Here is an 11,765-nt window from a genome sequence, read left to right as displayed (position 1 = left end):
ATATACTAATATTAAAATAGGAAAACAGGATTTTAAAAATAGGGATAGGAATTAGTCTAAAAAAAATCACTGAAAGCCAACATTATTGCCTAATATTTATATTTTAAGAAGAAAAATACTACTTTTCTGTTAATTTGTAATCTGTGGTATGAAATAACTTACATAAGTGAAGTAGTCCCTTTGGGGCTTTTTGTTTGCTGTTAATCTAGCTTTGGTTTTCTGGAAGGGGAATGGGTGAGCAGAAAAGCTTACTTAGTTTGGGTACCGGCTGTGTATCCCAAAACTGGTATCTGTGTTTGGCAGCCTCATCAATGTTCCTGGCGGGGCCCTGGCATGCGGATAACAGCTCCATTGCTCTCTGGATATCCTGCAACTTCTGCATTGGAAAGGTGGGATTCTATAACAGCAAAGACACAGAGACACAAAAGATGAGGAAGTCGCCACTGCTTCAACACCTGGAGCAGGTACAAGTGTATCTGCCTAGGAGACTACAGCATGGAAAAAATTAACCACCCTCCTATAAGCTGGCCAGCACCTTGGACTTGGATATGCTCATGTATATATAAATGTATATATATAAAGATAACAACTATTCTACAGTTTCAATGGGGGCACTGACAGTTTGGGAAATTTAAAGTAAATCCAAATACCCTTGGCTTCATTTTCCCACCCATCTGCAAACAGCCCTCTCCTGATCACTGTCTGGGTGAAAAGGCAACCCCCAGTAACATGCAAAGCGCGCATTCTATCACACAGCAGCCAGCGAGCCACCAGCCGTGGTGTCACTATCAGGGGGAAGCTCTGCAGCAGCAATGGGAAGGTGAAGGGGGGAATTGGGGGGGGGGGAGCAAAAGAAATAACCTCCAGAATGGAAACTAGGTAGATAAGGGAAATTTTAGTTCCTAAACAACAACACACACACAAAGAAAGAAAGCTGTGCTTAGTGCTGAACTGGGAAGGAAGTTAGTCAAGAAAGGAAACCTAAAAAGAGGCCTCACCTTGCCCCCCAGCTCAGGCTCCTCCAGAGACAAGCCTTCCAAGGACAGGGGTGAGCAGGCCCCATCAATCAGGTCCTTGGTAACCAGAGCCTGTTCTCCTCAAAACATATTGGAAACTAACTTCCTTTTTATGTAAAACATAGTTTCAGTCTATAAAATTAACAACAGCTTTAAATTCTGAAGTTTTCCCCTCAAAACCAACATTTGTGTCATCAATAAAGATTCCTCAGCTTAAAAAAAAATTCCTCCAGCAGCAAAATAATACACTGAACATGAGACTATACTTGAAATGGGAGAGGAATATGTATGTCTGAATATGGAAATCAGTGTATCTTCTCAATATGTGAAATAATCAATTCGTTTCATAATTTTTTTAAAGATTTATTTATTCATGCATACAAGAACAGGGGCACAGGCCAGATGTGTGGGAGGGTGAGAGGATTCACCAGAGATAGAGAGGGGAGCTGAACAGGCAGACTGACTGAAATACACTGCTGAGGGGAGCAGCAGGCGAGACAGGCGAGGTCTGCCACGCCATGTGGGTATCTCCCTGGCCAGCAGGGATCGAATCCACACTGCAGAGGCTGCAGAGAGCTTTACAGCTCTGTGCTCAACCGCCTGCACCACCATGGAAGCCCTCATTTCATAATTTTGATGCCACATAGAGCATGTGCCTCACTGTAGTGTAGAGGTGGCTAGGAGGAATTTCAGAGCCCTTGGGTTTCCTGTAAGTCAACACACCAGGGACCCTCGATGATTTATAAACAGCAGCTCTGGACTTTAGTTCAACTTTAAATCTGAAGTCTGTGGTCTGGAGCAGATTCTTGAACCTGGAAGCTTGCCCATTTGACCCAGTACAAAACAGAGTTTGTTGGTAGTTTGTTTTTTGGCTTGTCTTTTGATTTTTATAAAGATTAGAAGAAGCACAAAGCAATGACTGCAGCTTCTACAATATAATGAGTTTGACAGCTTCCCCCTTGATCAAGAAAACAGGATTTATTTCATAGAGAATGTCCTGTGATTCTTTACTCACTAGATTTCCTTAGGATTCTTGCCACTAACATGATTCAAGGAAATCAAGTGCTGGACTCTAAGGGACACGGGTTGAAGTCTCACTGTCTCCATGGACGAGTCTAGCAGTCCTGACTACACAGTACTGCCGCCATGGGAACTGCTTAGCTTATATTTGAATTAAGGTCTAAATTGTAAGGGTCAAATCTCACTTATACATATTAACTCAACAAGCTACTTTTGCTGTTACCACACAGTACTTTTTTTTTAGATTTCTCTTGTTCGATCTCCAATAAAAAAGTAACTGATTTTAGTAAAATGAAATTTATGACCATCTGAATATCCAACAACACACTCTATTAGGAAACCTACATCTTAAATGGGAATTGCTCAGCATATTTCAACAATAAGGCTTGAACGTGTCTCTATTTGTCTTTAAAAAGGCAAAAGAGAACCCAGCCTCACAAAAATACACCTACAGCATCTGCACTGAATTTGTCATGGTAATTCTCCTTTTCTGACCCTTGAGTTAGATCCTCTAATACTATTATACCAAACACAGACTGTTTTGCAACAAACATGAATCAGCATCTTTGCTCCAAAGGAGCCAATGATTCCAATTCCAAGAAGTGGACTTAGTGTGGTTTCTACCCCACTGAGCTAGCCTCACTAGGCTGGCCAGCATTCATGAACAACCATTCATGAAATATTTATATCCCAATGCTCACTATTTAAACGCTTTCTTAAAGTAAATTTAAGTAAGCACAAGGTTGGAGTTCATGGTGACAAGTCACAAGGAAAACTCAGTTATGATAAATCCTTAAACCTATCCATTCACCTTCCGAAGTGACACCACCTGAGGAGAAATGAATTAGTGTTAGGCAAGGTGAGAATGTATATCAACCCTGCATTAGTTTCCTACTTCTATATTCCTATAAGGTAATAGTCCCCCACATTTGCTTCTTGGGGAATATTAACAATTGTACACTCTACCCATTATTTTCCAATGTTAATAGCCTGGAAAAAAAAAAAAGTCCACGTCCTCTACCACTAAGAAGTCTACAAGAATCCAGACAAATGTTTTATTTTGGTTCTTGAGTCTATGCCAGAATATTCTCTAAACACAGTTCACTATAATTTATGATGTTATCTAGAGCTGGAATCAGCTTAAGGGAAAGATGCTTTAGTTTTAAAAAATACAATGGAGAAAAGCCCACATTAAAACAATTTTGACCCGCTCTTAATTTAGAAAGAAAAGAGCTTCTCTACCACATAATGCTAATTGTGTCTCCCGCCCTGGTTGCTCCTACAGTCTTCTAAGTGACCAGAGGCAGGGGAAGGACTCCAGGTCATGAAGGGTGTAGAGATGGGGTGAAGCTGATGGTGATGACAGAAGCACAGGAAATGGCCACAACTGCATATAAGTAACACCGCATTTATCTGATGGAGCAACATTAAAAAATGGAAAATTATCTTGCAAGCTGATGGGACACCTTATATGCGTTACCTTAGAAATTACATCTGGTGGATAAAATATTACCTGAGAACCAAGTTGAAAAGCTAGGGAGGAAAGCTCCCTTTTCTTCTCACCCCACAAAGGTAGTTGGGGGGGAAAATTGGGGCAAGTAATTTTCCTTCTCAGTGATTCCTGGTCCTTACATGTTAAATAGGTAACAACACCACCACTACCTACAAGACTTAATTCATGACAGTGTAAACTGTGTACAGGAAAAAAATTAAACCCCACAAAACTTGCATAATGGTAATAACTACCATGTGTACCGTGCCTTAATTGTAAAAGTAATTTAATAAAATGATCTAATTGCAACCTCCTAACAGTCCTGTAAGCTGATGAAAAGGGATCATCATGTCCTTTTTGCAGATGAGGATGGGCTGAGGGCAGAACCTGGTGCAAAGACACAGAGCTTGAGAGCCACGGAGCCAGGATGGGCTGGGACGAGTTCTTCCCATCATACCACAGGACAACTTACTCGGAGCTACAACTTTCAAGACAATTTCTTCCCTTATAATTCTAATTCCATCTTCCCCTGTGCGCTGTGAGGGTTTTGTTTTGTTGTGTTTTTGCATCAAGAAGGCTCTGTGCTTCCCTAAGCAGCAGAAAAAGACTGCTCATAGTCAGGGGCCCTGGGGCTGGCCCCCCAGAGAGCGACGCCTGCCATCTGCACCACTGACCACACAGCAGGCTGGCCATCTGCCAACACAGGGCCCAGCCGCACAGCTTGTGGTTTGCTTTAAAGCGGGTGTTTCTTCAGGAGGAGTGTCAGGAGCTATTTCCCACCCTTGGCAATGGATTTAAGAATGGCCACTGAAGACTGGTCTGATTCAAAGTCAACATAAGACTTACCCGTGACTGCTCCCGCTGAAATCTGCTGCCAGATGGTGTTGTGCTATTCAGGTAATTAGACAGACACCCAGAAAAATTAAAATGTGAATATCTTCTGAACTAAAAGTAATCAAATATTAAGTGTAACTTAAAAAAAAAAAGCAAAAAAATAACAACCTCCTAAGAAACTCACATTGAGGCTTTCTTCTACAACTACAATCTAAATACTAATTCAAAACTGAGAGAGGGGGAAAATACAGGCAGAATCCACATCCACACAAAAGAACGGTATGTACCTCTAAGTTATCTGGGTGCCACAGCCAGTTTAGGGAGGCTGTAATAACCTCGTTACTAGTGCCACTCGGTATGGTCACAACAAAACCCTAACTACCTTGGGATTCAACAGAACTAAACTCACAAACCCGCTCTCTCGTGCAGGGGGACCACAGAGGTTAAATAACACAGGGCTCTCACTTTTGAAGGCTGCTGAATTTTAATCTCCTGGGAGTCAGATGCTGAGTCTGACTTGGTGCCTCCGGAATTTGGTTTCTCCTTTTTTCTCTTCTGTTTCTTCTTTTTCTTTTTGGCACCCAAATCCCCTCCAGGACTTCTGTTAGGAAATTCACAGAAGGTAAAACAACAAAAAGTCATCATGCAAAATTTGAATTGAATACAGCCAATCAATTAGAAAAACACTGTAGAAAGAAGAAAAAACCATCAGGATATAAATGGGAGGTAAAATTCAGTAAGATTAGGAAGTTAACAGGACAAGTAATTTGGAAGAATATTAGTTGACAATCATCACAGGTGCTTAGAAGTCATTTAAGCAGGAAAATTGTAGCTATAAACCATATTTTATAACAGAAGTGAAACAGCTCCCACAATTTTCACTATTCCAATAATCTACTTTTTAGTGAGCCTCTTATTAGAGACGCATGCTATAAAAATTTCCATTTATAAACATCTCTTGGGTACAACAAACCATTAATCTTGATACAGCTGAACCAAAGAAACTCTTTCTCTGCAGAGGGGGATATTTTTCCTCAGGAAGATTTTTCACTAGAAGAATTAACAATAAAAAACCCTCTACATTAAAAAAAGGCCAAAACATTAATTGACAGAACATTTCTGCTCGAAACTCTTGTCATCTTAGGGCTGTCAATTTCTGAAAGTACAAATGAAACATGAGGAGATCTCACATCTGCATTTATTCGGGCCCATTCCTCTGTATTCCCACAGAAGGTAAATTAAAATCTAGAGTCAGAGATTTTTGCATTATTGTTAGATGTAAGGAAAAATGATGAAGCTATCAGCTCCATTCTATTGTTCTCAATCAGTCCTATTTGTCCCTACCTACTTTCTTGAATTTTTACCTAATTAAAAAAAAAATAATAGAATAAGACTCAAATGTTATTAATATATATTGACAACCCTATAACATTGTCTTTTAAAGGCAACAAGCAGTTTTCCTGGCATATATTCTACCAAAACTCTCTTTCTTCTCTAAGCATGCCCTCATTTTTACTATAAATTTACATAAAAATTGAATTTCAAACATACCATTCTGAAACTTGTTTTTTATTCCCTTCCACTTACAATTCACCTTGGATGTCTTTCCATGTCAGGATAAACCAAACTATGTCTTTTTCTTTTCAGCAACTGGAGAGCACTCCCTTGGGTAGACACATCATTTTTATTTAACTATTTCTGTATTAAAAATGTTGCTATAAAAGCAATATTCTGATATATCATTGTACATTCATACAGGTGTGTCCAAAGTTGAAATGCTAGGTCAAAAGGCATGCACATTTTTTGGTCTCAATAAATAATTCTGAGTGTTTTATTAAAAACTATATCAAGTCCCACTCTACCAAAGATAAATCTGACAGTTTCTGGTTCTGCATACAAGCAGCTTGGAGGTTGCCACTCTACTCCAACAAGAAGTAAAAAGCTGAACAGATTGAAAAATGAACAATTCTTCTTGGATCCCGAAAAGAGGTGAGGACATAGGGCAAACTGCTGCCCCTATAAATACAGGGAGCTGAGGTTTCCTGTAGCAGAGACATAAAGAGGAAACCTGAGTGGGAAATCAGAGCCCTTGTTGGAAAGCCTGCACTGTAGTCACTGAACTGCTGCAGGTGCAGTGTGGGCAAGCCTGAGAATTATAAACTCCCAGGGGGATCCTCACATGGTTCTCCCACACTTGTTTTACCTCTAGGAGCTCAACCAGATTCTTACAAGTAAATACTAGAGAATAATCCCATTATTCTTCCAGATGGGGAAGTCAAAGAGGAATCATCTTGAATTAAGCCAAAAACACTCTGTTCTTCTTAACAAGGTTGTCAAGTTAGTTGTAGCCTTACCTGCTAGGGTATCATCAAAGCATAACAGACCTGGGGAAGGAAATACCTAATTCTAGCCAGCTCTAGCTTCCTGTCCCATCTAAGTGGAGAGAAGAAAACTGATGAACACTTGAGAAGTTCATAGTTCAGAGGCATGAGCTCAGTAAAACTATTGGATCCGGAAAGTTTGAAGCCTCTCTTTCCCCACCCCACCCCCACACCTTTCCTATACATAACTAAACATAATAGTTCCGTTTACATGGACTATTATGTCCATTTATCAAGAAAAAATAACAAGGCATACTAAAAGGTCAAAAACACAGTGGGTGTAGAAAACAGAGCAAGCATCAGAACTAGCTATAGCAGGAATGTTGAAATTATCAGACCAGGAATTTAAAACAACTGTGATTAACATGCGAAGGCTTCTAAATGGATAGAGGAGACAGCAGGCAAAAACAGATGGGCAATGTAAGTTGAGAGAAGGAAATCCTAAGCAAAAAAACAAAAAGGAAATGACAGAAGATCAAAATCACAGTAATAGAGATGAAGAATGCTTTTGATGCGCTTATTAGTAGGCTGGACACAGTTGAGGAAATCTTTGAGTTTGAGGATATAACATTATCCTGTTAATGAAAACATTAACAGAAACCTCCAAAACTAAAAAGCAAAGACAACAAACAAAGACTGAAAAAAATGAACAGAATATCCAAGGACTGTGAACAACTATAAAAAGTGTAACATCTATATAATGGGAATACCAGAAGGAAAAGAGAGAAGGAACAGAAGAAATATTTGAAACTATAATGACTGAGAATTTCTCCAAGTTTAAGTCAGTATCAGACACTAAACCACAGAACCAAAAAGCTCAGAGAACACCAGGCAGGATTAATACTCAAAAACCTACACCTAGGCATATCATTTTCAAACTATTGAAAATCAAATATTAAAAAAATAGATAAAGAATCCTGAAACAGAGGAAAAAATACCTTAGAGGAGCAAAGAATAGTAAATAACATCAATGTCGCCACATTTTTTGCCAGAAATGAAATATTCTTTTTCATCTCTGACAGGCTTGAAAAAGAAATCTCATTGTACGACAGATTTAATGTTTCTTTAATTAGGGGTGAGGTTATACCTCTTTTCATATGCAACACTGATAATTCATATTCTCCCATAAGTTGCTCATTTAGATCCTTTCCCTATTAGCCATTCTTTTTAAATTTTTTTTTTTTTTTTTTTATAGACGCATGCTTTATTTATTTGTTTGCTGGCTTGTTTGTTTGTTTTTTGTTTATACATGCACTGGGTACAGTCAGAAGCGCGGGAGGGTGAGAGAATTCACCAGAGCCAGAGCGGGGAGCAGAGCAGGCAGAAGGACCGAAGTACACTGCTGAGGAGAGCAGCGGGCGGCAGGAGAGGTCTGCGCGCCATGTGGGACCCTCCTCCGGTGGCCGGGGAGCAGCCGGGGATCGAACCGGCGCCTCCGAGGCCGCGGGCAGCTTCGCAACCCAGCGCTCAACCGTTGCGCCACCGGGGAGGCCCTCCCTATTAGCCATTCTTAAAAAAACCTGATTTGTGGGTGCACTTTTATTTTTTTAAACTTAAATATTATTTTTAATAATACGTTCATGTGGTATAAGATCCTAAATGTTCAAAAGAATATAATATGAACAGAGGAGGCTCCTCCACTATTCCCCAAGCCCTCCAGTTCTGTTTCCAAGAGGTAATTGGTGTTTTCAGTTATTTTCATATCCTTCTAGACACACTGTAGCTAAAAGCATTTTTAAAACGTCCTCTTCTCTACTTCCTAATTTTTATTGCTGGTATTAACTTACATTTTTATAGTATTTTTTTAAAAAAGATTTATTTATTTATGCATACATGAACTGGGGTTCAGGCCAGAGGTGAGGGGGGGGTAGGGTGAGAGGATTCATCAGAGTCAGAGTGGGGAACAGAACAGGCAGATTAACTGACATACACTGCTGAGGGGAGCTGCGGGCGAAGTCAGGCGAGGTCTGCTGCGCCATGTGGGTACTCTCTGGCTGGCCGGGAATTGAACTCGCACTGCAGAGGCTGCGGATTTGCTTCATAGTGTGTTGCTTAACCCCATGCACCAGTAGGGAGGCCCTGCTTTTGTTTTTAATTCTGTTGTTATAGGGGTTGAGTCATGTAGGTGTTTTTATCACAGCGAGAACCTATTTTTTATTAAGTATTTTTACTTTGGGCACTTTATTTCCCTTAATTCTAATAAATTATGAGAGATGCTACATTAAGCTTATGTTACACTGCCTACTTTCTCTACATTATTCATATTACAAATACTTTACCAGTTCAGTTTATTTTTAAGCTTTCATCTTTATTCATTGTATCTTTTCCTATACAGACATTTACAATTTTTATGGAGCCTACTATTTAAAATTTTTCTCTTGTGGCTTCTTGGCTTTTAAATCTTGCTTAGAAAAGTTGTCCCTATTCGAGAATTAAATTAATATCCCACTATACATTTTTCTCTATTACTTCTATGGCTTTTGGAAAAAATATTTAGCTTTCTAATTCACTAGGAATAAAATGAGTACACTGTGAAATGCTGTGGCCCTACATAAGAAAAAGTCATAAATATAAGAAAGCACCATTACAACATAACTTGTCATTATAGGATTCACACAGTACAAGCAGATATAATGTGAGGCAGACATGCTCACATATTGGATACAATTACACAGTGAGGTAATTTTCGCTTTTTGCCAGAGCTGCTCCAGGTGCAAGCAGTTTTAAAAGATGTCCACAAATTCTTTGTTACTTCGCCCATTCAAAGATGGGGTCTCCTCCCCTCCCTTTGAATCTGGGAAGGTATGTCACCAAAAGATCACTCAGTTTCCACCTAGCTCATTTTTGATCCTCACTCTGGGGGCAGCCAGGAGCCAGGTAAAGAGTCTGACTGCCCTGAAACCACAGGCTTGGCTGGTAGTGTGCCAACCCTAGGCAGCAGCTGGCAGCGGAGGAGCCCTCAGCTCTGACAAGTCTGCAGATGACTCCAGCCCAAGGCAACATTTGACAGCAACTGCACTTCCAACCTTAGGTGAGAATTTGCCTTTTCCTGACCCACATCACCTGAAAGTATAATAAAGTGACAGTTATTTTATGTCACCAGGTTTGTGATGAGCTGTTATACAACAATAAAAACCGGAACAGAAATTTGGTACTGAAAGCAGAGGGCTGCTGTCACAAAAACCCAAAACACGTTTCACTGGCTCTAAGACCAAGTGGAAAGACCCCGAGGAGAATGTTAACAGAAGCCTGATGGCTTAGAGGAAGCTGCTGGTGAGGGCTGGGAGGAAAAGATAGGGAATGTTGTTAGAAATGGAGGGTGCTGGGAAAAGTGGACCTCCACATGCAAAAAAATGAAACTAGACCACTACCTCTCGCCATGCACAAAAATCAACTCAAAATGGATAAAAGAGCTGGACATAAGACCTGAAACCATAAAATGTATAGAAGAAAATATAGGTAAAACACTACAAGACATACATCTCCGAAACATCTTTAAAGATGCATCACCCAAAGCAGTGATAGTGAAGGCAAAGATAAACACCTGGGATTACATCAAACTGAAAAGCTTCTGCACAGCCAAAGAGACATTAACCAAAACAGAGAGACACCCCACTGATTGGGAAAAAATCTTTGCATTCCAGTCAACTGATAAGGGACTGATCACAAAGATATACAAAGAAATGGAGGGAAGAGGACCCTGGTTATGTAGTAGAGAAATGTTTATAAAACTGTCCCCAAGGACAACTGATAGATAGAAATCGGACTATTAGACTTGCAGGTCCAGTAGGACTTACAAGATTTCTGGGCATATATCTGACATTCATTTGGGGGAAATTCTCAGTCATTGTTTCAAAGAGCTGGCTTCTTTCAACTGTCTAAAATAAAATGAAAAATAGGGGGATTAATTGAAGAATGAGCTATTTAGCTTTTAAGCAGAGGCTACAGAATATATAAACACAGTCAGTACTTGCTAGATTAAAAAAAACTGTTCCTTATGCCCAGTATTTCCAAGAAGGCAAAGAATTTACATATTAAGAAATAGTCTTAGGGGCTCCCTGGTGGTGCAAGGGTTAAGACGCAACCTATGAAGCTATCTGCAACCACTGCAGCATAAGTTTGATTCCCGGCCAGGGAGATACCCACATGGCACAGCAGACCTTGCCTGTCTCGCCCACAGCTCCCCTCAGCAGTGTATTTCAGTACATCTGCCTGTTCTGCTTCCCACGCTGTCTCTGGTGAATCCTCTCACCCCACCCCCGTGCCTCTGGCCTGTACCCCAGCTCTTGTATGCATAAATAAATCTTTAAAAAAAATAGTCTTAGAACAATAAAAAAAGTAAAAACTTGTGGGGCCATTTAAACCCTTTGTTGAGACCTCAGGGAAATCTAAGATAGTGCCTCACTGACCGTTTCAAGCAAACCACAAATATTTCCGAATCTGCTATCCTGGGGACATTCCCTGGTCCCCTCGAAGCCAGTGGACAGGCAATTTGCTCAGTCACTTGAGTACAAGTCACAGGTATTACTCCTGGCTGAAAGCATTTGAGACCTGACACTTTCCTCTTTGCTGATTTCCCAGCAGCCATGTCAAGATGACAGAATCCAGAAGGGATGGAGCCCCTCCTCTGCTTTGACCCCAGATACCTTTCAGGACCCTGCCTGCATGCATGGAGTATGGGTGAGAGATGAACTGTTGCTGACTTAAGCAACAGAACTATGTGTATTCGTTTGTTTTAACCACATCACACAGTATCCAACAAAGTGCTAGTTTTGTCATCTAATCTCTATTCCATCATGCATTAGTATTATTCATGTATTAAAATCAAACTTTTAGTTAAAAATAAATTTATTTCTCCATAAAGTCAAAATATGAAAGGTATATTCAACAGCGAGAAAAACTGTTTGACATTATGTCTGAGCTATAGATTTCTATCTTAAAGTAGTGCTCATTTTTTGAGATACATTAAGACCCCACCAAATAGTACCCTAGTGGTCTCAAAATAGTAATGCATTCCCATAT

At 40.1% G+C, this 11,765-nt stretch overlaps 1 protein-coding gene across 1 annotated transcript in view; it reads right to left on the bottom strand.

The window, feature by feature from the left end:
• Positions 1-264: 264 nt before the first annotated feature.
• The window catches only part of LOC311183797 (glycylpeptide N-tetradecanoyltransferase 2-like), a 32,587-nt gene continuing 21,086 nt past the window's right edge, over positions 265-11,765 (bottom strand). Inside the window, exons 2-4 of the mRNA XM_084253414.1 lie at positions 4,828-4,963; positions 4,375-4,417; positions 265-397 (exon numbers count right to left, since the gene is read on the bottom strand). Of these exons, the coding sequence (XP_084109540.1) occupies positions 309-397; positions 4,375-4,417; positions 4,828-4,963 (268 nt within the window). The 3' untranslated portion in view covers positions 265-308. The remainder of the gene's footprint in view (positions 398-4,374; positions 4,418-4,827; positions 4,964-11,765) is intronic.

This window comes from Talpa europaea (assembly GCF_964194135.1).
Source record: "Talpa europaea genome assembly, chromosome: 14".
NCBI classification, from domain to species: Eukaryota; Metazoa; Chordata; class Mammalia; order Eulipotyphla; family Talpidae; genus Talpa; species Talpa europaea.
Note: the sequence above shows the minus strand (reverse complement) of the source record. Positions and strands in the feature narration are given on the sequence as shown.